Source organism: Leopardus geoffroyi, chromosome A1 (assembly GCF_018350155.1).
Source record: "Leopardus geoffroyi isolate Oge1 chromosome A1, O.geoffroyi_Oge1_pat1.0, whole genome shotgun sequence".
NCBI classification, from domain to species: Eukaryota; Metazoa; Chordata; class Mammalia; order Carnivora; family Felidae; genus Leopardus; species Leopardus geoffroyi.
In genome coordinates, this window is record NC_059326.1 from 115444869 (window position 1) to 115472780 (window position 27912).

Consider the following 27912-nt stretch of genomic DNA (forward strand, 5'->3'; position numbering starts at 1 on the left):
AGAGGGCCCAAGAGGGACAAGAGGGCCCAGAACCACAAGGCCAAGGAAACAGCTTACTTCTTCCTTGTCATCAGTGGGAGTGGCTACCTGCCTTTGAGTGGCTATTCTGCTTTGTATACAGAATTATTTTAGAGAGGGTCTTGCTTCTAAAGACCAAGGAAGAAGTGTCCTGAATGAATGCAGGACTGCCATAAAAAGGATACAGGGTTACAGTGTCAGGAGGGACCAGGGCATCCTAAGATTATGCCTTAACAATCTGGCTAGAATCACCAAACAAATGGGAATGATCTCACACTTCCTTCTGGATAATCAGCCTAGCTCTGCCACTACCAATTGTATGACTGGGTCAACCATTCATCCTCTCTGGGCCAACGTTCTCTTTCATAAAAAAAAGGCGGGGGGGGGGGGAGGGTAACATGTCTCCTTCACAGCATTATGAGGAGGCTAAAGTAAGAAACTATATGTGGGAGCCCCTGCTTCATACCAGGCACTCAATAAATGTTGACTACATGGCAAAGCATCTCATATAACAAAATGTAGGGCATTGGGTTAAACACAGTGACTGCTTGGGACCAATACCAGACCTCCAAAGCCACAGAAACAGCCTCTTTCCCTTCTAGATCTAGGCTTGAGCAACCATCCTGGTTGGCTGGCAATGCCTATTCTTAGGTCTGACTTCTCTGGGGTGGAGGGACTCTGGTCAAATGTCATGCTGCAAGAGGAAACTCAGTCTTGCATTTTTACCTTTATCCCCGTACCCCTGCTCTCTGCTGCTGAGTTGTCCATGGAACTGTTTCACCCAATAGCTTTTACTTTCTGGACCCTCGACGAGAAAGGGTTAAGGAAGTAAAAGAAACTCAAATCAGGCAGTTTGCTAATGCTAGTAACTTTGAACAGAGATAGGCAAATGGGAAAACTATTGTCCGTAATAGCTGACATCTCTCCACATTCCCCTTAGAAAATGCAAGCATGGTGGGCCCATGTTCCAAGGGCGGAATGCTAGGGGACATGATGACTTTCATGAGGGGAGAGGGATCATTCTTCGTGCACACTGTAAACAACTAATATTAAGCTGCTTTGGCTACGCCTAGGAATGGCTGGGCATTGAGATTTAACTGAAGAAGGGAAGGAGGAAGAATATGTAGATCTGCTCTGGGATGCCTGAATCCCAATCCTAGAGGCAGGGTAGGCACGGAGCAAGGGGACTACATCAAACGCTCTGCTGTTAATTCAACTTAGATGAACTGTTCATGGCCCCTGGAGCCAATCCCCAGGAAAGATTCTGTGATGACAAGTCTGGCTCCATGCTCAAGTGCCTTCAACTCTGCCCACCAAAGTTAGCAAGTTGTAAAATGTTCATCATTTCTTAATTTTGTATTATAAAATGGAATTAGGAACATAAATAGTAACAAGTAGCAAAACCCCGACCCTGTGTAGGGCCATCATCCTCTCAGCCACCTCTGCGTAGGCCGATAAGTTTGGAAAGTTTTTCACAGTTTTCAAGTTTCAGTGACTCTGCCTTCTGTTTCAATCGTTCATCTCTGTATAATCCTGCCAAATTTGTCAATTCCGACTCTGAAAGATAAAAGAGGTAACAGTTCATCAAGAGAGTTAACCTCCTTTGTTTCATTTCAATATTTCTGGAGTCAAAGCCCCTTTTACTTTATTTCATGCTTTTTCTTTTAATTAAATTTAGGGAACGCTTACTCATTTATTCAAGAAACCTGAATCCAGCAGCTATACTACACCAGGTGCTAAGGATTAAAGGACACCTGTGGTCCCAGAGTCCTACAGTATCCGTGCTCAATTATAAAAGCGCCGGACTTAGTTCTTATCAATAGAACATTTGGCACCAGACTTAGGAAACATGCACGTGTGCAGTAAGAGGAGACTCCGTTTCGTGGCCTTCCTACGAATGGCATTCAGATGGCAGTCGGGAGAGAATGGAGGCCAATCGCCCGTTCCTGTCATCTGAAACAAAGACAGCTGCTCCATTCTGTCCCCTGCGTTGCTGGATCATAACTCATACATGCTAACTGACACAGAGCCTCCCTCCAGTGGGTATGCCTTCTATAGAAGGCCAAGTTGCTGGCGGCTTTCTTCATTCCCTCACCACATGTGGGGTCTCTAACTCAAAGGCCAAAGGCAGCTGGGCTCTTTTAAAAGTGAAATCATCTGGATCCAGTGACCTTTGGCTCCTTGACTAAATGAATTTCATTTTCTCTTCATGGTGGAGAAGGTCATTCTATTTTTAACCAGAATATAATCTCTGCTGTCTTTCCCGACTCAACGGTGGTTTGGCTGCCTCTATTTTTCATTCCTTTGTCAAGTTTCAGAGACGTTCTTAGGAAGGAAAGCCTGAAAAGCACCCCCAGAGACGTGTTGTGTATTAACAGGATGGAACGCTTGGATGGGCCGTGTGGCTTCTGAAAGCCTCCGACAGCAGGCAGCTACTCCGTGTTTAAAGGACCATACTTGTGAAAATGCTATTTTAACCATTTTGAAATATGTCTGTCCATTCCGAATCATCCTGCCAACAGATTTTGTTTTTCTTGGTGGAACGAGAGGCACCTGTCTCTGATTAATCAGCAAACTGACTAGAAATAGGAATTAATACTTAGCCAGGGGGAACAATGGGCATTGGTTTCTGAATAAGTTTCTATCAACACAAAACACTGTCTGGCATTTCTGCTCACAATGATTCTATTTACACCAAGTAAGGCCCAAAGTGCAGATTAAGTGCAGGACTCCAGGGTGAGGGGTGGCCACGCATGAAAACCCTCCCTCTACAATGGAGGCTCAGAGCCTGGGCCCTAGCCCAGCAGTTGCTTGGCAAGCAGTGTGCCTCCTGGGCCCAAGAACAATGCGCTCTCACCCCTTGGCGAGGGTGCCCGCACTGCCTGCTAGTAGGAGCTTGCCTTGGCACAGTCATGCTCGCAGGCTCTCTGGAGAACGTATGTCACACCCAAATGAGAGCCCTCCGCTCCTGAGGCCAGCCCACTGCACTAACTCCATTTCTCTGGCTTCTCTGGCATGTGGGAAACCTGTTCAGGAGGACTCTGTAAAATGAGTCTATGCCTTTGGTCCTCTGGAGTCACAGCTATGCCAGTATACGGAACAGATTTCTGTGGCTTTGTTTTTCCTTGCAATGATTTCCTTACGTTTTTTGCTTGCTGAGCTTACCTAAATGCCTTATTGCCTGGAATCTCACTCTACAAAACACTAAGGGCTCATGATTCTTACTATTTTCTACACTGAAGCCCACTCTAAGAGGCTGATAAAGGATAACTGTACATATACGAATGCTTTTCTCAAACGATCACACAGCTTTTCATAAGGTTCATTAAAACCAAGTTTCAATGCTCCAGAGGTTGAGACCCCTGCTCCAGAGCAATGACTTTGCAACAATGTCAGTGTTTCAAGGAACCAGTCCCAAATGCCCATTACTAGGCTTAGAGAAACTTCTCTCCAAACTGCCAGTGAATGCTTTTGTCCTTCAATGAGTAAAAGGTCAATTCAACTAATATGTTACTTTTGACATACTTTGTCAAAATTCAGTAACTTCTAAGTAAAAAAAAAAAAAAAAAATCTGTAGGAGGGGCATCAAGAGAACAGCTTTTCTTCTTCACAAAATGTTTCCCTTGACCTGTGATAGAAGGACAGAGTATTGAGGCTTCCAGGGAAACTGACTCACGAAAATTGCTTAAGCACGTCCCAGAGCCTCTCCCAAGAACACTGTGCTCTCATGTGGTCAGGAAGACCACAATGGTTCCCAACCATCCTCAGGATCCAGCCACATGAGACAGTTCTGCATCCAGGCTAGCAAGACTATGCAAGGCCTGGACTCCATCAGGAACCAGGTATTTAATATGTGCCAGATACCATGCTAAGCATTATACCCATACCATCTTCTATAACCCATACAGCGTCTCTAGGAGGAAGTGCATTTTATCCCCATTTCAAAGCCTAAGCTTCTACCCACTGTGCTACCCTGCTCCAGGGCATGGAGAGAAATGCTCCTCTGCCAGGCAGGGCCAGGATCTCAGCTCAGCTCTGTCAGGCCGGGAGGCAGATCCTGCCTGTTACTTTTGTCCCATCAGCCCAGTGGCATGGCCACTTCCCCTGGCATTGGGTTTATTATCTAGATGCAGCTGTGAAGGAGTAAACAGGGCAATCAGTGTTCATCGTAAGGGATTACTCATAGAAATTCACTCAGATTAAGCATTCTAAGGCAAAACAGAGAAAAGAGATGAACAAAAGATTTAAAAAGACAATGGCTAACTTTGCTAAAAACAGTTTCCATTCGGTATGTTGCCAAGAGTGAACTTTGTTCTCAAGTGGGTTTATTTTTACAACCTCCAAGTGCTAAATTTAACCTTGTTGGCTGCACTTGCTGCTGGATCCGGAGGACAGATGCCGTTCATTCTCAGATGGCATTTGGGTTGTGCGGAGACTCTGGACAGCCACCATCCTTAAATGCCAGAAATAGACTTTTAAAGGGTGTGTGCTGATCACCCTCTGTTCGGAACTTGTGGGTACATGCATCATGCTTACCCACTGGATTCTTATTTATACCCAGAGAGGACCAAAGCCCTGAAGCTAGCCTCATGGAGATGGGGAGATAAGCCAAAAAACGACCTTGAATGTAATCCTTACCATAAGATCCAGCTGGGGAGTGTACGTGGGTGGGTGTGTGTTTGACGAATGTGAAATACAGGTTTTCATCCAGTTCTTGTGCAAAGCAACAAATTCAAAACCCTCCAGGGCACAGTACAATGGGGACTTTTAGGACACACACTGTGGCCTTCACCTGACTTAGATCCATGTTTTAAATGCCTTTCTGTCAAAAGCCTTTTCTTGCTCCAAAATTCTTTCCTGATCTTTGAAACTTGCAACACCTAGTTTGACATGAGGTAGGGTAATTCCTGACCCCTCAGGTTTTTCAGTATTTTTCAATAAATTTTTGAAGCAACTTCCCCCTGCTTAATTTACCCTTTCATCCCATGGTAATTGCCTATCAAGCTCCTAGTGCACATGAGGGTTCAGGTGGGCTCTGCCCTACCGAAATAGAGGGCAGAGACAAGGTCCCTAAAGGCCAGGGTAAGGACATTAACCCCCGTCTGTGATTCTTAATCCACAAACATTTTCGTTTTTTCCAGTCCTGAGAATCCTCTCTTCAAAAGCTATTGGTTGGGCACCTGTTCTGAATCAAGGACCATGCCAGGGGCCTGGAACACGAGATTGGTAAGCCATGGTTCTTATCCTCAGAGAACCCACAGTCCAACAGTGAGATGGACATTTACCAACAGAACACTAACACTGAAGACAGTACTGTGTAAGCAGGATGAACAAAGTGTTTTAAGAACACACAGGAAGGAGAGATTAACTTGGGGGTAGGGTGGGGATGCATGATGGGTCAGCAAGGGCTTAGCAGCACTGTGACAGAAGAGCTACTTTCATCAGGCACTGTTAGACATTTAATAATACCCAGTAATACTGTTTTAAAAAATGAGTTAGTTTGCTTTTTAAAAATTAACCAAAGCCAAGTTTTTATAAGATATGGGTATTAAGGTATACATGTGTGTGGTGTGCACATGATTGTGTATGTGTATCTGTGGAATTCAAACGGGATGAAAAGTGAACCTGTTGGCTGAGAGGCAGGACTACCCCTGCTACCAGCACTGCCCATTAACACTCGGTTGGAACTGAAAGCCACCTGGCAGACCCTTTTACCCTCACTGTCTCCAGAGAGGGAAAAGAGTTCAAGGCCTGCTCAAACGCACCCTTACTGAAGGGGCAGACCCAGAAGGGGTCAATTTTGATCTATGTGGCCACAGCCAACTAGAACTGGCTTTTGGTCTGGCTCAAAAACTTGGTCCGGATCAATCAGATTTCCCTGTAGGGAGTGTGGAATTAGGAAAGTGGACCAATCGAGCTAGGACTGAGAACTTATGGAGGAAGCTTGTGATGTAGAAAGGGGCCAATAACTAGTGGGGCTGTGGAAGCTGGGAGAGTGATGAGGAGGGCAGCAACCAAAGCCAACCAGGGCAAAGCCAGGTTATGAAGAAGGAAAGCTTGAAGAAGCAAAGGCAGGCAGCTGGCAGAGAGGAGAGGCGGGCAGATGAACAGAGAGAGGTGGACACTCAGAGACACACAGATAGGCAGCTAGGGCTGACTAAGTTCCTAAGGTTTCCAAGTCCTGGCCACATGGATCCTGTCAATTAACTTCACTTTTTTGTAGTATCCTGAATGGGCCTCTGTCCACATAAACAGGTATGACTCAAACAAGGAGAAATAATGGATCCAGAAGCTGGGAATGCCTTGGGTTGGAAGTACGACCACCAGTGAAAGCCCCTTCTAGAACATCTTACTTTGTTGTTTCTCCTTCCAACAACTTGTCTGGATGTAATCAATGTAATCCTTCTCTATCGTCTTCTCCAGGTCCCGTAGAGAGGCTCCTCTGTAGGCCTTCTCAAAGTTTTTATCCACAAAGTAAGGCACCTGCAGGTTCTGTGTTTCTCTAGAGATGGTGTAGCCCAAGGTCCTGAGACAAGGAGAGAGAGTCTCGGGTAAGCTTTTTATATTTGGCAATATCACTCTTAGCACTGGCTGCATAGATGTCATAACCATAATCACATTTTCATAGGGCAGACACAAGTGTCAATGTCTAATACACCTAACATTTATAATTTCCCTAGCAAAGTAATGACTGTAATGTCATCATTATATGAGCATGTCATACTGTGAATTCAGCTTTGGTATGATTACTTTATTCTCTTAAAGGATTTACCTCTCTTATATTGCTTTCTGTGCTAAAAATTAAATGCTGAATGTTTAAAAAAATTTTGTATATTGTGCAGGACCTAGCATGGTACTTGGCACAGAGTGGGCTATTGGCAAATGTTGGTTGAATGAACTGATTGTTACAGTAAGCTATTCACACATAACCAAATAGCTTAGAACCAACCTAGTATCAATTTTTAGGACATGTAAAAAGTACTTCACACATAGGTGCTAAGTGAGAACTGCAAAAATATCAGACAAAGATTTTAGTAATGCTTTTGCACTAACTCCCTGTGGGTCTGATCTGTCCAATGGCATATGGTGCTTAGAAACATCAGTAGGTCTGGGTTAACTAAATACTAACCATAAGGAAGTATAGAAGGGATCTCAAATTCAAGTTAAAACAATGTGATAGCAATATGCAAAATCCAAGCTAGTTTTACTCAACCTAGACAAATTCCATCTCTACTGAGGTATATTTGACATTTTCCCAGCTTCCTCCTTTCATCTCTCTACTTAAGGATCTTGCTGAATGTCTCAGTGTTTAGGCCATGACTTCTCCCACCTCCGTCTGGGAAGGTGTTAGCAGGGCAAGTTCCTCCCTGTCGCAGTAGCTGCACAAGAAAGGAGGTAGCAATGGCAAATGGGAACATGGGAAGTCGGAAAATAGAGGGAATCAGGCCAGTGTGACCTGATAGTAATAACTTCTCTCTGATTCTCAGCTTTCCTTTATGTAAAATGAAGATACTGATCTAGAATACAGTCTTCATTCTACAGTGATCACCAGAAAAGACTTTTTTTCCCCATTATGCCCCATGGCTTCCACATTTTGTAAGTTTTTAAAAAAATTTTTTTAGAGATTTTATTTTAAGGGACATCTGGGTGGCTCAGTCGGTTAAGCGTCCGACTTTGGCTCACGGTTCGTGGGTTCGAGCCCCGCATTGGGCTCTGTGCTGAAGCCTGGAGCCTGCTTTGGATTTTGCGTCTCCCTTTCTCTCTTTGTCCCTTCCCTGCCCATGCTCTGTCTCTGTCTCTCAAAAAATGGATAAATGTTAAAAAAAATAATAATAAAATATTTTAAGTAACCTCTAAACTCAATTTGGGGCTCGAACTCATAACCCCAAGATCAAGAATCTAATGCTCTACTGACTCAACAAGGTGCCCCCATTTTGTAAGGTTTTTGTCTGCTAAACTATAATAATGAGTAATGACTCATTTCTCATTTAACTTAAAATAATTAATCCAGTGATTCTCTAACGTTAGTATGGACCAGAGTTATTTGGAGGGCTTATTAAAACTCAGATTGCTAGTTCTCATCCTCAGAGTTTCTGATTCAGTATACATGGAGTGAAGCTTAAGAGTTTGCATTTCTAACAAGCTGGCAGTTGATGTTGATGATGCTGGTCTGGGGACCAAACTTTGAAAGCTGAATTAATTGAAATAATTAATTGAAGAAACAAAAAATTCCTATCTGAGCTCATAATTTGCATGCAATACAAACATTACAATGAATTTCTATATTTTCAGTAAAAGCAAAGAAATGTGATACTATGGTTTGACTTTGTAGCCTCATCATGAATAAATGTCCTATTCTTGCAATTACTTAAATAGAAAATAGTCACTAGATCTCAGATACTCTTTTCCTGACCCAGAGGGGTCCAGCGATTCAATCACAAGCTCAATTCGGTCCTTTCTAAATCTCACATGGTATGACAAGAATTTAATCTGAAACTGAAGTTAGTCTACTAATCTTTCAGAAACCAGTTGCTGCTGTTCTGCGGCTGATCAGATGATGTCGCTGTAAAACAAAACAATCCATGTCCTGAGCACACAGGAAACTGCCTATAGTATTTTTGAGTCTCTGCTCTTTACTATCCAGCTGTTCCTTTAAACACAAAATCAGTGTTTTCTACAAAGGGGAAATGAAATGTTAGCATCGTACCAGCAAAATGTTCAAGTCTTTCACCCTCCAAATTGTTGTTAAGAAAGATTTAAAAATATTTGACTTACGATTTATAGAATAGACTATATGGGGGATTAGCAGCTAGCAGCTGAGTAATAACAGATATAATCACAATCACCAGAACTGGAAGTAACTGAATAAATGCAGAATACGTATTCTGGAAAAGAGGAAACAATATTTGGTATAAGTGGTCTTTGTTAATATAAAGCTTACAGAAAATAGGATAGTTTTCCCAAAGAAAATACAAATTACTGCAATGTACTGCACAAAGCCCAAGGCTTCTAGGAAGACTGTACTTTCTGCTGAGAAGTACCAAACACTCTGTTCTCTGTGCTGAGAAGGCTGAAGGAGACCCACCCAAAACCTATATTGACACACAGTAATTCTCATGCAGCCCCCTTTTCTAAGACCAGTGAAACAGACACCGCTGGGTGAGTCTGCCCAGACTGTGACCCTCAAAGGGCCATGTTAGTATTATGTAGCTTTGTTGCCTTGGCCACAGCTGAATGGACTGGGGACATCTAACCCCAGCAGGGATAATCACATTTTCCCTCCTAGGAATTTGGAATTGACATTCACTTTTCACTGCTAGGCAGTCACCTGAAGGACACACACTCTTAGGCAGTGGAGGCTGCTGTTTTCAAGAGGAAGTAGAACAAGCCAGGCTGCTTAGAGAGAATAAAACAGATGCAGAGAGGCAGGAGAAGTGGAGACAATCTGGCCACAAATAGTTTGGCGGTATAGGTGCCTGACTGTACCTTAGTTTCTGGTTCCTGTCTGTCATGAGGCCCAGCTGTGCGTCCTGCCCTTGAGCTTCATGAGACTCCCTAGATCCCTTACTTTAAATTCCCTTTAGTTCTGAGTATTTTGAAGGGGGTTCCTATTTTCTGCAGGGAAGAAAATCTTGATGAAGACAGCCCCACAGGAGAACTGATTTCCTGGAACAGCCACCAAAGGATGGGTGGGGAAGGAGGTACCATTTGGGCCTATTTGAGCCCTCTTCCTACCACTGCCTCTGCTTTCCTAAAACACATTTTAACAACATAACTCACATTGAACTTCTAAATCCTGATCATATGCACCATAAAAGTCAGCTCAATACAAGTGTTTATGAGCAGCAGTTCTGCTGTTCTCCCTCGGTACCTGAGGCTTTTCTTCTTCTTCTTCTTCTTCCTTCCGTGCCTGCATCCTCTCATGTCGGTGCCGCCGGCGATAATAGTGACTATCATCTGTCACATTTGAAAACATATGAATGTTTCCTGGAAAAGAAAGAAAAACATAGCAGGGCGCCTGGCTGGCTCAGTCGGTGGAGCAGGCAACTCTTGATCTAGGGGTCATGAGTTTGAGCCCCACGTTGAGTGTAGAGATTACTTTAAAAAAATAATGATAAAATAAAATAAAAATAAAATAAAAATCATGCTTGCACATGCAAAATTCAAAAAGAAAGAAAAGAAAGACATAGTATAGGATATGGCAAACACTCTTTCCTTGCTTTTTCTAAGCTTGTTCCCAGTTTGTTCCCTCCCAGGTTCTTTGAGGGTAGAGTATTGTCCAATTTTAGTCAGTAGAAAAATAAAATAGTAGGTAAGCCAAGTGAACCAGTTAGAAATGGAATGTGCTTAGCTCTCCTGCCTTTATTTACATAGTCCTTTGTGGGGCACCTGGGTGGCTCAGTCAGTTAAGCTTCTAACTCTTGATTTTGGCTCAGGTCATGATCTCACGGCTGTGACCCCACATCAGGCTTTGCACTGGGCGTGGAGCCTGCTTAAGATTCTCTCTCTCTCCCTCTGACCTTTTCCTCCACTCACCCACATGTGTGCTCTCTCTCTCTCTCTCTCAAATAAAATAATAATAAATAAATAGTCTTTTGTAACTAGTGAGTGAGAGAACCCCAAAAGGCCAGTAAAGAAAGAACATTTGGGCCATGAATCCTGTCTGATATGCTCATGTCTGCTTCCTTGCCCAATATTAGATTATGTTACTAGTATCTTTAATAGCAACTCATAAAATTCAATTTACTTCCTGGACATTTAATTATTCCAACTTCCAACTCTCTAGGAGTATTTTTCTAACTTTTATCTTTATATAACTGCTATTTTGCAATAATGATAATAGGCATCTTGCTACTTATTTATAAAGCACTTAAAAATCTAATTCTCGCAGCAGCCCTATGAAGCAGAGGTTATCTGCCCCATTTCTCAGGTGAGGAAATAGGATCAGAGAGACCAGGTGATTTGGTTAAAATCATGCACAGTTGGAGGCTGAAGACCTGCCTCAAACCCAAGCTCATCTGATTCCAATTTCTTGCTCTTCCCACCATACCATAGTCTCTCTATTCAGATCCTTACACAGGAACTTGCTGAGATATAGAGATAGAGAGAGAGAGATAAAATTTTAAGTGATAATTTTGAAATACTAACCTGTCGGAAAATGTCCTCCAAAGAAGACATTGAATAGTTCTTCTGGAGTGATATCTGCTTCGAAGTCCCTGTAATAGCTGTAAGGTCTGCCTCGAGGGGCAGTAAAAGTCACCTGTTCATCTCCATATTCATCATAGCGGAGTCTCTTGTCAGGATTACTCAGGACTGCAAAGGCATTTCCTATCGCTGCAATCAAAATCCAAAAATACCTGAGTACACAGTCTTTGCTGTAGCTGAGGGTGATCACTGTAGCAGCAATGAAGAGCCCAGAGTTGTTGGGTGCTGGATGACTTCACAGGGGCCTAAGGAAAGGTGCTTGGGCCTAGAGAGTTCACCAGAGTTCTTGCCCTTGACATTTTCCACAATATAGTTTGATAAGCCAGAAGTAATACTGGACTCAAAATGAGCTAAAAACTACGCTTTCATTCATCAAAAATGTGTCCTTATTTCACTTGAGAGCAATTACTTTATGGTTGGAAACAGTTCATACATAAGCAGTGGTATTCTAGCGTGAAGTCATAAACAGTTTCCTGAATAAAAGAGTCAGTACAATTACAGCTTGGCTAAAAGCAAAGTCCTTGGGGCACCTGGGTGACTCAGTTGGTTAAGTGTCCGACTTGATTTTGGCTCAGGTTATGATCTCATGACTTCATGAGATCGAGCCTGAGTCAGGCTCTCCGCTCACAGCACGGAGCCTGCTTGGTATTTTCTCTCCCTCTCTCTCTGCCCCTCCTTCCTCAAAATAAATAAACTTAAAAAGTAAATAAATAAAAGCAAAGTCCTCACTAATCACAGTCTCGTTTCAGTTTACTTTAGAAAGTGGTCTTTAGAAATTAAGAAATATAGGGGCGCCTGGGTGGCTTGGTCAGTTAAGTGTCCAACTTCGGCTCAGGTCATGATCTCGCAGCTTGTGAGTTTGAGTCCCGCATCAGGCTGTGCTGACAGCTCAGAGCCTGGAGCCTGCTTTGGATTCTGTGTCTCCCTCTCTCTTTGCCCCTCCCCTGCTTACACTGTCTCTCTGTCTCTCTCTCTCTCAAAAATAAATATTTAAAAAATTAAAAAAAAAAGAAATTAAGAAATATATCTCCAATGTCTCAGTGATGGATCAAAAACTGAATAGATTACACAAGCTGACCATCATCTCCCTATGCACAAACATACTAATTTTGTCTAATTTCACTTAAACATAAAATCAATACCACTAATCAAAGAAACCTTGAAAAACAAATCTTTTTTTTTTTTAACATTTATTTATTTTTGAGAGACAGAGACAGAGCATGAGTGCAGGAGGGGCAGAGAGAGAGAAGGAGACACAGAATCTGAAGCAGGCTGCAGGCTCTGAGCAAGCTGTCAGCACAGAGCCTGATATGGGGCTTGAACCCATGAACTGTGAGATCATGACCTGAGCTGAAGTCGGATGCTCAACCGACTGAGCCACCTAGGCACCCCGAAAAACAAATCTTTAAGACATCCCCACTCCCTACCTTTAATTCAGTCAACACTATCAGAAACATAGTCAGAAGGAACATTTCTTTATGATTCTTCTAGTGAGGGAATTATATTAAATGTTTATAGCAATAAAAAAGCTAAGCAGAAAAAAAAACAAAAAAAGCTAACTAGAGTTGCTTCAACATTACATCCCTTGAAATCTGACAGATATCTCATAGATATGACATTGATCTATGAGATACTTTACATGAAGATGTAAAGACAATGTGGGTTATCTATTTGTTTCCATGTAGAAACTGTGGGGAGGATAAGATTCACAATGGCACATCAATAAAGGGAGATTGTCCTTTGACATAAATGTTGACTTTTAAAGTGTTCTCAGAGCTATCATGTTTTTCTTAAGAAAAGTTCCAAATCAACAGAAACGTTGAAAAAATAGTGAAAAACACCCTTTCCCTTGATTCATAAATTGTTAGCATTTTGCCACATTGCTTCCCTCAACTTTCCATACACACATACACACATACATAAATACATATAGTATGTATACATTTCTTTTGCTGAACCATCTGAAAGTAGGCTGCAGATATTATGCACTTCATCCCTAAATATTCCAGCACGTATCTCCTAAAACAATCTTCTACATGATCACAGTACTGTTATCATAGCTAAGAAAATTAACATCAATTCGTGCAATTCATGCAAGGTCTGTGTATTGCATTTGCTTTTATATCCCTTTCATTTCTTTTCATCTAGATTAGTCCCTTCACCTTTTCTACTTTTCATTGTATTCACTTTTTTGAAGAGCAGGTCAGTGTTCTTTGTAGAATGGCCCATATTTTGATTGTTTCCTCATTATATTATTTTTTTAATGTTTATTTATTCTTGAGAGAGAGAGCATGAGTGAGGGAGGAGCAGAGAGAGAGAGAGAGAGAGAGAGAGAGGGAGAGGGAAACAGAATCCAAAGCAGGCTCCAGGCTCTGAGCTGTCAACACAGAGCCCAATGCGGGGCTTGAATTCACAAACTGTGAGATCATGACCTGAGCCAAAGTCAGACGCCTATCCGACTGAGCCACCCACACGCCCCAATGATTTCTTCATTATTAGATTCAGGTCAAACATTTTGGCAAGAATACCACAGAGGTGGGGCGCCTGGGTGGCTCAGTCGGTTAAGCGGCCGACTTCGGCTCAGGTCATGATCTCACGGTTTGTGAGTTCAAGCCCCGCGTCGGGCTCTGTGCTGACAGCTCAGAGCCTGGAGCCTGTTTCAGATTCTGTGCCTTCCTCTCTTTCTCTCTGACCCTCCCCTGTTCATGCTCTGTCTCTCTCCTGTCTCAAAAATAAATAAACGTTAAAAAAAAATAAAAAATAAAAAATAAAGAATACCACAGAGGTGCCATACCACATAATGTTAGGTGGGGCCAGTATTGGTGACAATAAGTTGGATCACTTGGTTAAAGTGGTGACAGCTAGATATCTCCATTGTAAAGGAATTTTTCTGCTTTGTCATCAGTAAGTATTCTGGAGGATGATACTCTGACATCACGGGTCCTATTCAACAAAAACCCATCACAAGCAGTTTTAACATCCATTGATAATCCTTGACTGAATCAATGGCTTCACTGGGGGTGAAGCTGTTAAGTAAGATTTTTATTTATGTATTAAGTATAAAAACATATTGTTACAGAGAAACCAAATATTTTTTTTCCGAAAGAAATTAAGATAAGTGAATGAAAACAGGAGGGAGCCATGCTGATTATTACTATTTAAGAGGTGAAAGGAAAAAAGGCCCTGTTTGTAGCATTATAAAACAATTACAGGGGAGGCTGAAAATGACTTGTGACCAAATATCATAAGAAGGGCAGAATTAAACATTAATTCAGGATCAGACCTTTGAAAGCATCTGTCGCTCCAGGAGCACAATTCTTGTCAGGGTGAAATTTCAGGGCAAGTTTTCGGTAAGCTTTCTTAAGCTCTTCATCACTGGCATTTCGAGACACTCCTAAAATTTCATAGTAATTTCTGCATTTCTTGATCCTAAAAAGACACATCAGAAACATGTATGTCTACAAAGTCCCCTTTTGTGCAATTCACTGTAAAATAGTACCTTGATCCTCCGGTATGTGAGCCTCAAAACAAACCCAAGACAAACCTAAAAGAAAATTGGTGAATACATTAATGAAACATTCAAATTGATTAACAATGTCCTCCTCCCACCAAGAGCGTAATGCCTTTCCAAGTATTTTTACATCTGATATTTTATTTTTCCTAAATCCCTGCAAGTGGGTAGAATAAACATGCTCATCCTTAAATCAAGGTGCAGGCTAAGCCCCTGAGAGTTGAATCACAGGATAGCAAAGCCAGAAGAACATCTAATTACCCTAGTTATTTCTCTCTCTCTCTCTCTCTCTCTCTCTCTCTCTCTCATTTTCCTTATGGCTACCTTTTAAAACTTTGTTTTAAAAAGTTAATATATAGGGGCACCTGGATGGCTCACTCGGTTGAGCATCCAACTCTTGGTTTTGGCTGGGGTCATGATCTCATGGTTTGTGGGTTCCAGCCCTGCGTGGGGCACCACACAGCATGGAGACTGCTTGGGATTCTCTCTCCTCCTTGCTCTTTCTCTGCCCCTCCCCAGCTCATGCTCTCTCAAACACAAACAAACAAACTTAAAAAAACTTACTGCTTCCCCATTCCCTGCCCCTCAATCTCCCACCCTACGGACAACCACTATTAGAAGTTTTCTGTGAATGCTGTGTATAGCATGAGTATGTGTATAGACACGTCTCCACATTTTTCTAAACCTAATAGGAGCATATTGTAATTACTTTTATACATCATTTTTAAAAAAACCAACAGTTTGGGGCACCTGGGTGGCTCAGTCAGTTAAGCTACCAACTCTTGATTTCAGCTCGGGTCAAGATCTCATGGTTCCTGAGATTGAGCCCTGGGTCATCTGGCTCCACGCTGATAGCATGGAGCCTGCTTGCGATTCTCTCTCCTCTTCTCTCTCTGCCCCTTTCTCACACACTCTTTCACTCAAAAATAAATAAACATTAAAAAAATTTTAAAAACCAACAGTTTATCTTAGAGATTGATCCATAACATACAGAAACGAGTACAGGATAATAATGTAGACCAGAGTGGCAGTCCTGGACTTTTTTTTTTTAAGTTTATTTATTTTTGAGAGAAAGAGATAGAGCATGAGTGGGGGAGGGGGAGACAGAATCTGAAGCAGGCTCCAGGCTCTGAGCTGTCCGCAGAGCCCGACTCAGGGCTCAAACTCATGAACTGAGAGATCATGACCTGTGCTGAAGTTGGACACTTAACCAACTGAGCCACCCAGGCACCCAAAGTCTTGGACTTTTTGATCTCTGAAGTTTTGTTTGTTTGTTTAAGTTTATTTACTTGTTTTGAAAGAGAGAGAAAGCATGACTTGAGGAGGGGTAGAGAGAAAGGGAGAGAGAGAATCCCAAGCAGGCTTTGCACTATCAGGGCCAAAATCAAATCGCACACCACCCAGGTACCCCAATCTCTGAAGTTTTTATACTCCTAAAAATTACTGAAGTTCCCCAAAGAGCTTTTGTTTATATGAGTTGTACCTATCAATATTTATCAAATTAGAAATGAAAGCAAGAAATTTTAAAACATGGTGATGATATAGCTGCATATCAGGTAGCCTCTCAAAAATTCCACAGTACAATCACGAGAGAATGAGAGTGAAAAAGGCAAATAATGTGTTTATATTATTATTAAAGTTGTTGTAAACTTGCAGACCCCCTGATGGTTTTGGCGTTTCCAAGCCATACTTAGAGAAATGTTGGGTTAGAGCATGAACTCTGGAGTCAGGATGCCTTGGTTGGGATCTTATCTTGCTGTGTACTTAACCTCTGTGCCTTGGTGTTATCTTCTGAAATGGGCTAGTAATTTCAACTATGCATCATGAGCTGTTATGATTTAAATGAAGTATTCATCAAAGTGCTTGATAGCATGTAACATATAAATATTGGCCATTATATATCTATGTCATTCTTTTCAAAAGCTGCATATTATTGTATTTTATGGATTATATATATCCCCTAATCACGGGCACTTAGGATGTCTCCAGTCTTTTGCAACTACACAGTCCATTTAGGCAGAGCCTTGCTGAAGAGTTCAAAGTAAGTCAGCATCGCAGGCTGGACTGTAAAGCAGAGTCTGGAATGTCAGTCATGGTCCTTTCCCAAGAGCTGCCCATGGGGATCCTTTGGGTTCCCAGCCCAGTTTCCAATCCCTGCTTCCGTGGCAGATACTCCTCTGCCTCTTTCTCTCTTTTGTATAAACTTTTATTTGTCTAAAAACAGCTTTATTGAGCTATAATTCATATATCACAAAATTCATTCTTTTAAAATATACAATTTATTGATTTTTAAGTACATTCACAGAGTTGTGCACCCATCAACACTATCTAATTCCAGAAATTTTCATTACTCCAAAAGAAACCTCACACTCATTATTAGTCAGGCCTCTTTCTACTTCCCAACCTCTAGCAACCACTGTCTCTATAAATTTGCCATTCTGGACATTTCATATAAAAGGAATGATACAATATGTGGACTTTTGTGTCTGGCTTCTTTGACTAGCATGATGTTCAAGGTTCATTAATGTTGTAGAATGTATCAGTACTTGGTTCCTTTTATTACCAAAAAGTATTCAGTATTCGTTGTATGGATATTCCCAATTTTGTTATCCATTCATCAATTAATCAGCTTGCAGGTTGTTTCCATCTGGGGATATTATGGATAATGCTGTTTGAACATTCATGTTTTATGTGGAAGTATGTTTTGATTTCTCTTGGTACACACCTGGAAGTGGCTAGGTCATGTGCTATGTTTAAACTTTCTGAGGATCTGGCATTCTATTTTCCAAACTGATGTACAATTTTACATTCCTACAAGCGATATACAAGGGTTCCAATTTCTCCACATTCCTATCAACACTTGCTATTGTCCATCTTTTTGATTATTGCCATCCTAGTGGGTATAAGGTGGTGTGGTATCTCATTGTGGGTTTGGTTTGTATTTCCCTAATGACTAATGATAATGATACTGAGCAACTTTTCACATGCTTATTGGCCATTTGTATATCTTCTTCTTTTTTTTTTTTTTAGAGCCATTTGTATATATTCTTTGGAGGAATGCCTATTTAGATCCTTTGCCCATTTTTATCTTTTTTTTTTTTTTTATGTTTAGAGAGGGTGCATGTATGAGTGAGGGACAGGCATAAAGAGACAGAGAGAGAGACTGCTCCAAAGGGGGCACAAGAGGGGCAGAGAGAGACTCCCAGGCAGCCCTGGGAGAGGCTGGAACTCGCCAGCTGTGAGATCATAACCTGAGCTGAAATCAGGAGTCAGATGCTTAACCAGGCATCTGAGCCACCCAGGCGTCTCAACACATTTATTAAAGACAACTCTTTGTTCTGTTAAATTGCCTTGCCTTTTTTTTTTTTTTTTTGCCTTGTTTTTTTTTAAGTTATTTCTACAACCAGTGTGGGGCTCAAACTCAGGACCCCGAGATCAAGAGTCACATGCTCTACTGACTGAGCAAGCGAGGCGTCCCTGCCTTGGCACTCTTGTCAAAAAAATCAAATGACCCTAAATATAAAGATTTGCTTCTAGACTCTCAAGTCTATTCAATTGATCTACATGTCTATCCTATGCTAGTCTACGCTATCTTCATTATTATAGCTTTGAAATAAGTTTTTGAATTGGGATGTGTGACTTCTCCAACTTTGTTCTTTTTTAAGACTGTTTTGGCTATTCTGGGTCCCTTGCATTACCATATGAATTTTAGGATGAGCTTGTCAATTTCTGTAAAAAAGGCAGTGAGGTGATGGGAGGGTAAGTGATGGGTATTGAGGAGGGCACCTGTTGGGATGAGCACTGGGTGTTGTATGGAAACCAATTTGACAATAAATTTCATATTAAAAAAAAGGCAGTGAGGAATTTGATATGTTGAATCTACTGATCAATTTGAATAGTATTACCATATTTCCAATATTAACTCTTACAATCCATGAACACAGGCTATCTTCCCATTTATTTAGATCTTTAATTTCCTTAAATGAAGTTTTGTAGTTTTCAATGTACATCTTACACTTCTTTCATTAAATTTATTCCTAAGCATTTTATAATTTTTTGATGGTGTTGTTAATGAAATTGTTTTCTATTTTTGGATTGTTCATTGTAGGGTATAGAAAAACAATGATTTTTGTATACTGATCTTGTATTTTGCAACTTTGTTGAACTCATTTATTAGTTCTAAGAGTGTGTGCATGTGTATCCCTTAGGATTTTCTATATTATATCATTCATCTGTGAATATAGTTTTATTTCTTTCCAATCTGCATGGATGATTTCTATATTTCTTTTTCTTACCTAAGTGCCCTGGCTCGAACCTCTACCACAAGGTTGAATAGAAGTGACTAGAGTGAACATACTTGTCTTTTTCTTGATTTGGAGATCATGCAATTGTTTACCATTAAGTATGATGATGTTAGCTGTGGGTTTTTGGTAGATGGTATTTATCAGCTGAGAAGCTTCTATTCCTATGGTGTTAAGCGCTGTTATCATGAAAGAATGTTCGAAAAAAAGAAAGAAAATGTTGAATTTTGTCAAATGCTTTTTCTGCACCTATTAAAATGATCATGTGGCTTTTGTCCTTTATCCTATTAATATGGTGCATCACACTGATTTTCATGTGTTAACCTCCTGTGTTAACCATTTGATCAAGGTATATAATCCTCTTCATACATTTCATATGTTTTTATATGTCGCTAGAATCTATACCCATAAGGGATATTGATTGATAGTTTAGTTTTCTTATGATGTCTTTTGTCTGTTTTTAGTTATAGGGTAATACTGGCCCCCTAGAATGATTTGGGATGTATTCCTCTCTTTGTATTTTTTGTAATACTTTATAAAGGATTAATTAATTCTTCTTCAAACATTTGGTTGAATTCACCAGTGAAGGCTTCTGGACATCGGTTTTTCTTTGTAGGAAAAAAATTTTTTTTAAGTTTATTTATTTATTTTGAGAGAGAGAGAGACAGCATGAGTGGGGCAGGGGCAGAGAGAGAGGGAGAGAGAAAGAATCCCAAGCAGGTTCTGTGCTGCCAGTGCAAGCCCGACTATGGGGCTAGAACTCACAAAACCATGAGATCATGACCTGAGCTGAAACCAAGAGTTGGATGCTTAACCAACTGAGCCACCCAGGCTCCCCTCTGTGGGAAATTTTTTTTTTTCAATATATGAAATTTATTGTCAAATTGGTTTCCATACAACACCCAGTGCTCATCCCAAAAGGTGCCCTCCTCAATACCCATCACCCACCCCACCCCCCCCCCCACCCCCATCAACCCTCAGTTTGTTCTCAGTTTTTAAGAGTCTCTTATGCTTTGGCTCTCTCCCACTCTAACCTCTTTTTTTTTTTTTTTCCTTCCCCTCCCCCATGGGTTTCTGTTAAGTTTCGCAGGATCCACATAAGAGTGAAACCATATGGTATCTGTCTTTCTCTGTATGGCTTATTTCACTTAGCATCACACTCTCCAGTTCCATCCACGTTGCTACAAAAGGCCATATTTCATTTTTTCTCATTGCCATGTAGTATTCCATTGTGTATATAAACCAGAATTTCTTTATCCATTCATCAGTTGATGGACATTTAGGCTCTTTCCATAATTTGGCTATTGTTGAGAGTGCTGCTATAAACATTGGGGTACAAGTGCCCCTATGCATCAGTACTCTTGTATCCCTTGGGTAAATTCCTAGCAGTGCTATTGCTGGGTCATAGGGTAGGTCTATTTTTAATTTTCTGAGGAACCTCCACACTGCTTTCCAGAGTGGCTGCACCAATTTGCATTCTGTGGGAAATTGTTTGATGTTAATTCAGTCTCTGTATTTGTAGTAGGTCCATATGCTTTTTTCTTTTTTTTTTTAATATTTGTTTATTTTGAGAGAGAGAGTGTTCACATGCAGAACCAACTGAGCCACCCAGACATCAGTCTTCTTCTTTTTTTTTGAGCGGGGGTAGTAAGGGAGCAAGGGGCAGAGAGACAGAGAATCCCACGAGGGGTAGAAAGAGAAAGAGAGAAAGAGAGAAAGAGAGAGAAATGGGGCTCAACTGAAGTGGGGCTTGTGTTCACCCAAAGCAGGGCTCGAGCTCACCCAATGTAGGACTTTAATTCATGAACCATGGATCATGACCTGAGGTGAAGGCAGATGCTTAAGGACTGAGCCACCCAGGCACCCTATCTTCTTTTTCTTCTTGAATAAGTTCAGTAGTTTGTCCCTTTCTACAAATTTGTCTGTTTCATCCAGGTTATCTAATTTGTTGACATACATTTGTTCATAGTATTCTTTTAAAATCTTTATTACTATTGTAAGACTGGTAGTGATGTCCCCTCTTTCATTTCTGATTTTAGTTATTTGAGTCTTCTTTTTCTTGGTTAGCCTAGCTAAAGATTTGTCAATTTTGTTGATGTTTAAAAAAAAACAACTGGGGTGCCTGGGTGGCGCAGTCGGTTAAGCGTCCGACTTCAGCTAGGTCACGATCTCACGGTCCGTGAGTTCGAGCCCCGTGTCAGGCTCTGGGCTGATGGCTCAGAGCCTGGAGCCTGTTTCCGATTCTGTGTCTCCCTCTCTCTCTGCCCCTCCCCCGTTCATGCTCTGTCTCTCTCTGTCCCAAAAATAAATAAACGTTGAAAAAAAAAAAATTTAAAAAAAAAAAATAAAAAAATAAAAAAAAACAACTTTCAGGGGTGCCTGGGTGGTTCAGTCAGTTGGGCGTCCAACTCCTGATTTCAGCTCAGGTCAAGATCTCAGGATTCATGGGATCAAGCCCTGAGATGGGCTCTATGCTTTCAGCGGGGAGCCTGCTTGTATTTTCTCTCTCTTCTCCCTCTGCCCCTCCTGCAGCTCATTCTCTCTCTCTCTCAAAATAAATAAATAAACATTAGAAAAAAAAACCTTTTGGTTTTATTGATTTTCTGTTGTTCTAACCTCTATTTCATTTATTTCCACTCTGTTTTATTTCCTTCATTCTGCTTGCTTGGATTTAGTTTATTCTTTTTACTCTTTTCCTGGTTTGTTAAGGTAGAAGATTAGCTTATTGATTTGAGATTTTTAAATATAAATGTAAATATAAATGTAAATAAATATATACATACATATATATATATATATATATATATATATACATATATATATTAACATTTAGAGCTATATATGTCCTTCTAAGTATTGCTGTAGCTGTATCCTATACATTTTGGTATGTTGTATTTTCATTTTCATTCATCTCAAAGTATTTCCTAATTTTTCTTATGATTTCTTCTGTGACCTATTTGTTATTTACGAACATACTATTTAATTTTCACATATTTGTGAATTTCCTAAATTTGCTTCTGTTGTCGATTTCAGAAACATACACTGTATGATTTTAATCCTTTTATTGTCACTTGCTTTGTGGCCCAACATCTCATCTATCCTGGAGAATGCTTCATGCATACTTGAGAAGAAATAGATAACACATTTTGTCAGGAACTCTACATTAAAATCACTCATTTTGTCCCATCACAGACTCACCTTTGTACCCCAAGCAGCTGCTCCTCAGTGTAAGTGGCACTCCCCTCACCCTGCCGGGTTTGGTTCCACTCATTCTCAGACTTCTTTTCCTTTTGCATTTTCATGCAGTTACAGCAACCACAGGGGTCATGACTTTCAGGAGGTCTATCTTCTGGGTATTTGTTTCTTCTAATTGCATCAATGTAAGCTGCAAAGCAATAGCCCCTCCATTAGGTCTCATTCTGATCTGCAATCAACTTTGCTACCTGCCCTAACTATCAGGGAGGCTGCCTGTAGGCATGAGTGTGAGGGCCAAACCTCTGAATCATAGTGACTTTTAAGCATCCATATAAAACTGAACAAACATCTTCCTTGAGAAGACAATATAGTAAATATGAAAGCAACCGTGAAAAACATACAATGCCAGAAACATGAAGCATAATAACGTCCACAGGAAATATTCAGCAAATATTTTGAATCCGAGCCAGAAAAGGGGCATAAGAGGCGTGTGCTCAATAGCTTGCCTTTCAGGAGGTGTCTGCCCAATACTCTGCCTTTAGTGCAGTGCAGGAGAAGCCTATTTTTCTGTGATCCACGGTCAGAAGTGACACTGCTCATAAAATAGTTTTTTGTTGTTGCAATGCCTCCTACCAGTAAGATTTAAAGTAGGGTGAGTTCAGTCTTATTATTATTATTATTATTATTATTATTATTATTATTATTATTTAAGTTTTATTTATTTCAGCAACCTCTACAGCCCACATGGGGCTTGAACTCAGAACCTGAGATCAAGAGTCACACACAGGGGCACCTGGGTGGCTCAGACAGTTAAGTGTTTGACTTCAGCTCAGGTCATAATCTCATGGTTCATGAGTTTGAGCCCTGTGTGGGGCTCTGTGCTGACAGCTCAGAGCCTGGAGCTTGCTTTGGATTCTGTGTCTCCCTCTCTCTCTGCCCCTCACCTGCTCATGCTTTGTCTCTCTCTCCCTCTCAAAAAATAAATAAACATTAAAAAAAAAAAAAATACAGTCACACATTCTTCGACTGAGTCAGCCAGGCCCTCCTCAGTTCTTTTAAACTAACATCTATAGAATAAGACACTTGGCTAGGTAGATCAAGGAGATGTACAGATAAGACTTACTTCTGACCACAAAGAGGTTATAGTTTGAAGGGGAAAGTTTCAATTAACACCTGAGAGGATGTAAAAAAAGGCCATAGCAATCCAGTCAAAGAAGGCAAATTTGGGAAAGGCTTTAAAACATCTCTCCTGCCGAAAATCCCTTAGTGACTACCCAAGGGACTGCCCTTCCCCCAAATTTCATATCCTAGTCCCAGCCTACCTTTCCAGCCTCCTCCCTCACAACATGCTTGCTCCTTTACAGTCTATGCTCTAGCCAGATCAAACACCTTTCAGATCAGCAATGCTTTCTCTTTCCTCTGTGCCTTGTACATACTGTTCCCTCTGCCTGCAACATTCTTCCTCTAAGTCAGCCTAACTCCAACACATCCTTCATGCCATCATATATAACACTTTCTCCATAAGGCCTCCGCTGACACCCAAGCTCTCAGTGTGCTTCTCAAACCTACGATCTTGCTGTATACCCCAGGACTTAGTGGCTGTTTTATAATTGTCTGTTTACCTGTCATACTCCCTCAGTGGACTCAGAGTTCTGTGATCTCAGGGGCCCAAATCGATGTCAAATCCCTGATGCACAATCATCATAATGCTGGGCACATAATAGGTATTGAATCAACACTCTTTGCTTGACTGCAGGATGGAAAAGGTCAGCCTACGGTGCCTGATGCGGGCTGCAGGGACAGGACCAAACGGAGAGGGAGAGTCAGGCGGCCTAGTTTGGCGGCGAGGATAAGGGCCTGAAAAGCAAGTCCGGGCGGAGGGGGTCCTCATCACTCTGCTAACCTTCTGGACACCTAAGCACGGACGGGGCCCGACCACCGTGGGCCCTAGGTTGGGCACTAGCGGAGGCGGGGATGGGGGCCGGAGGCAAAAATGTCATCACGGGTGACTCTGGGCTCCTGGACGGTGCATTTGCTTGAGTCAGCGCTCCTGATTTCCAGATCTCAGCCCCTGCCCTGGGGGTCCCCCGCCTAATTCGGAATACTACTTGGGCTCAGCATCTTATCATAGGCCTCCATCCCTTACCTCAGGCCCAAGAACTTAGCCCTCAGGCATCTTAAGGAGCCTCATCCCTCTCCTGAACTTTGCCTTGTCCCACCCTCCGGCAAGGACCTGGTACCTTCTGTCCAGCGCTCCCCGCTGCCCAAAGTCGCAGCCATATCGGTCCCCAATCAGCAGGTCGGCCGAGCCTCCCCGGCGCCCGAGGCTGAAAGGGAAGGGGCAAGAAGCGCGGGGCATTCTGGTCATTGTAGTCCAACTCATAGGAGCTGCGGTACATTGGACTACAACTCCCGGCAGGCTCCACGCAAGGGGCAAGCCGAATTGTAGCTGTACAAGGGGCTTGGTCTTTGGAAGTGAGGTTTGTGGTGGTTTGTTGCTGCTGGTTGGCTGATGGGCTACTCGGACCACACTTTGCTTCTGTGGAGTGGGGATAATGGCTTCGGCCTCGCCTAACACTGGGGACATTCAAGGAGGCGCGATGAGATCCTGCCTGGGAAAGATGCTGCAAACTAGTCTAGAGATTGATAGTATGACTATTCATCTCAGGGATGTCTTTTAAAAATATACGCTAATGCCTGTTCTCTGCAAAGTGTGTTAGGTCCTGGAGATTGAGAGACAAGTTTTGGGGATGCGAATCCAATCCTGATAATTTAAGAGCCAAGAAAATAGAAAAGTGAGGTCGATTTACGTAGTTAGCAGTCTGGATACACCCCTTTTCGTCCATCTGCTCTAGCACAGCATCATTAGAGGGACCTCTAGGTCCCTCTAGGGGCAGGGACAGAGAAAGAAGAAAAGGGCAGGCACTGGAGCCGACGTTAAATCCCCTATCTTTGCTCTTCCTTATCAAACTTCATCCATCCCATCCTACTCCGGGGCACCCCTGAGACTTTTCTCCTCTGTTCCACCCCAGTCATTTCCTTGGCCATTCCTTTCTTTTCAGAAAACCTTGGAAATTAGTAAAAGACAAGTGAAATATTCCTGCCTTTTCCCACTCAGGTCTGCATGGGGACCAGCAAAGAATAAAAGCAGTTCTCAGTGTTATTACAGACTCAATGCCTGCAGCTGAGTTGGGATGGCTAAAGATCAGGTTTCAAAAGTGAAATGTGATCATATACATCCACAAACAAAAAATTACTTAGAATTCATTGAGATCTTACCAGGAAGACCAAAACAGTGTGCCAACTATGATTTCAAGCAGCAGCTATTTAGGAGGTTGGGGCGGGATAGGGAGATGAACAGCCTGAGACACAAACTGATAAGGTAAAAGCCTCCAGTCCTATGGAGTTCTCTGCATTCCGTGCAGTCAGCTGTGGCCCTGGGATGGATGAGATCAGTGTGCTCACAGAAGGGTGGGTCCTAAAGAAGCCACTTGTGTTCTGCAGACAAGGGACTTGATCAGGGATATACATTAGGTGGTTGAATGTAAAAAGGTTATTTATTTGGTTTTGGGAAATTAAACAAACTGGTCTAAAATATGGACAGGGGAAGGTAGGGTATGCCTCTGAGTCCGGGGGCACAGGGCTAAGGTCTGGTGGTACTGAGAGATGTCAGAGTACTATGAAGTTAGAGGTATCTGGTTGGGAGTGGGGGTGCTAGAGCACTGTAGGGAGTAATTGGATTGAGAATTATAGGCCTACTTAGGTGTAGAGTCCAGGATCAAGAATGCTGGACAAGATTTGGAAAGCTGCAGTTTTTTGGAAGTGTTTGATACCTCAACAACCTTTCTCATTATTCTCTAAAACCTCACTCCCCACTCCTTTTCTAGACAACTGACTTAGTCCTAGATCAGTAAAAAATGACTCAGCATGGCAACCTTCTCAGATATTGCCATGCAGATGTACCCATTATCTCATTTATACCTCAATTAACACTTCTGGATGAATCTTTCTATGACTGTAGCGCTAGGACTAACTTAGAACTCCAAACCTCAACATTTAGAACACTTCTGTGCCAACTTTGGCTGAAGCACACCAACCACTCAACAAAATAATTCCCATTATCAAATTCAGTCTCTGGTAAAAAAGGAAGCCATGGGCTCAGAAGGTTCAGGATGGTGGTGCTTGGGGAAAGTAACCAGCAGGAAGAGTGAGGAAGCAACTGGGAAGGAAATAAGAGAAGAGAAATTGGGATCTCTAAGGCAGTTCTCAAGGGGGACAACGTAAGTGTAGAAAGAAATTCAAAGAAGTGATAATGGACACCCACAAATCCAGAGGGAGACTGCTGAGCAGAGCCACATAATGATTTCCAACAGATTCAAGTAGAATTGAGTAGCAGTAACCTGGCTTGGGGGAATTGTGTGCATGAAGTAGGCCAAGAGGCCTGCAATGATCCTTTATCTGCTAAACTATTTTACTTAGGGCTGGCCTCAGATATCTATCAATTTTCTCTACTTACTTTTAGAAATATTTGTTGAACTGTAGTGAATTTTTGGTGGTGATACTGAGGTTTGCCTTGTGCCCTATATGATTGAGATGCTGCCCCATCTAGCCCTGGAAGAAAGATACTGAGTAAATGATCTCTCTGTCCAACTGGGCCTGTGTGCCTGAGTTGATTTGTCAGTTGCCCTCCCATAAGATGGGGGAAGAAGCAGAAGAAAGACACCCATCCCACCACCTGTTTCTGCTTTGAGCCCTTCTAATCCTATGTTAGAATAGGGAGGAAGCTATCTTGTAAATGGCCACCATCCTGTTGTCTAGACATCAAGGAAGAGATACTGTCTCAGGGAAGCTGCAGGGGCTGCAGGAGGCTGCGCTCAGATTTCCTGTCAGAGGTGGGGTCTTGTATTTGCATAAATAGTAGGATCCTCCAGCAGAACTCCCTCTAATATAGTTTGCTAGAGTACAGGATTCAGCATTAAGTGAATTCATCCTTGACACCTTCTCAAAAGATAGCTATTTAGCAACAGGAAAATCAACATGGCTAATGTATGACGGCAATGTCGGTTTCAGAGTAAAAGCCATGCAATCTCATATTAATACCAGTTCACCTCCTCTCCCCCAGATATAAATACCTTATGACTAACAGCTCATATTTGCAGGACATTGTCCAGAGTCAGGGGGAAGTTTGTGGCCTTAGAATGGAGACATCAACTGAGTTACCTAGAGTGAAACTCATGTTCTTGACCTAATTAGTCCAGTATGATAAGCAGCTGAATTAAGTGTCCATGGCAGCCAGAATAACAATAACTGTTCCAACAGAATCCAGTACTTCTAGACATTGTTATGTCATCAGGAGCGTTCTATCTCAATGATGGAGTTTTTTTGTACCGGATCCGACTAGGAAGTCATGTGCTTTTTGCAGTGTGGCTTAAATAAATATATCTGAGCTATATTTTTAATGCTGTAGTATTGCTGTTATAGGTTGGAAATAGACTCTAAGACTCTGAGATTTGAATGCTGAAGGTTTACTGGTGATTGCTCTTGGGAAGAAGAGCTGTGAGGAGTGAGGGAAGCAGGGTTGGGCAAAGGAGAAAATTGAGGGAAGAGGTTCACATCCTCCTGCCACTCCCACCAACCAGTCATCAACCAGCTATCAGCCCCTGGCAGCCAACAGTCTTAACA

The 27912-nt window shown here is 41.8% G+C and overlaps 1 protein-coding gene across 5 annotated transcripts; it reads right to left on the bottom strand.

Annotated features, from left to right (window-relative positions):
- Positions 1-382: 382 nt before the first annotated feature.
- DNAJC18 (DnaJ heat shock protein family (Hsp40) member C18) lies at positions 383-27528 on the bottom strand. 5 transcript variants are annotated; one of them, XM_045445714.1, is made up of 9 exons: positions 27451-27528; positions 24471-24557; positions 22234-22420; positions 14507-14652; positions 11167-11352; positions 9890-10005; positions 8794-8903; positions 6372-6544; positions 383-1575 (listed from the first exon to the last, which is right to left on the bottom strand). In XM_045445714.1, exons 2-9 carry the CDS (start codon positions 24508-24510, stop codon positions 1451-1453), a joined length of 1083 nt encoding a protein of 360 aa, XP_045301670.1. In that variant the 5' UTR covers positions 24511-24557; positions 27451-27528; the 3' UTR covers positions 383-1450. The 5 variants fall into 5 exon arrangements, with proteins under 5 accessions (XP_045301670.1, XP_045301660.1, XP_045301690.1 ...); XM_045445704.1 differs by having other exon boundaries at positions 27363-27475; XM_045445734.1 differs by lacking the exon at positions 27451-27528 and adding an exon at positions 23853-24021 and having other exon boundaries at positions 24471-24563.
- Between the last annotated feature and the right edge of the window lie 384 nt (positions 27529-27912).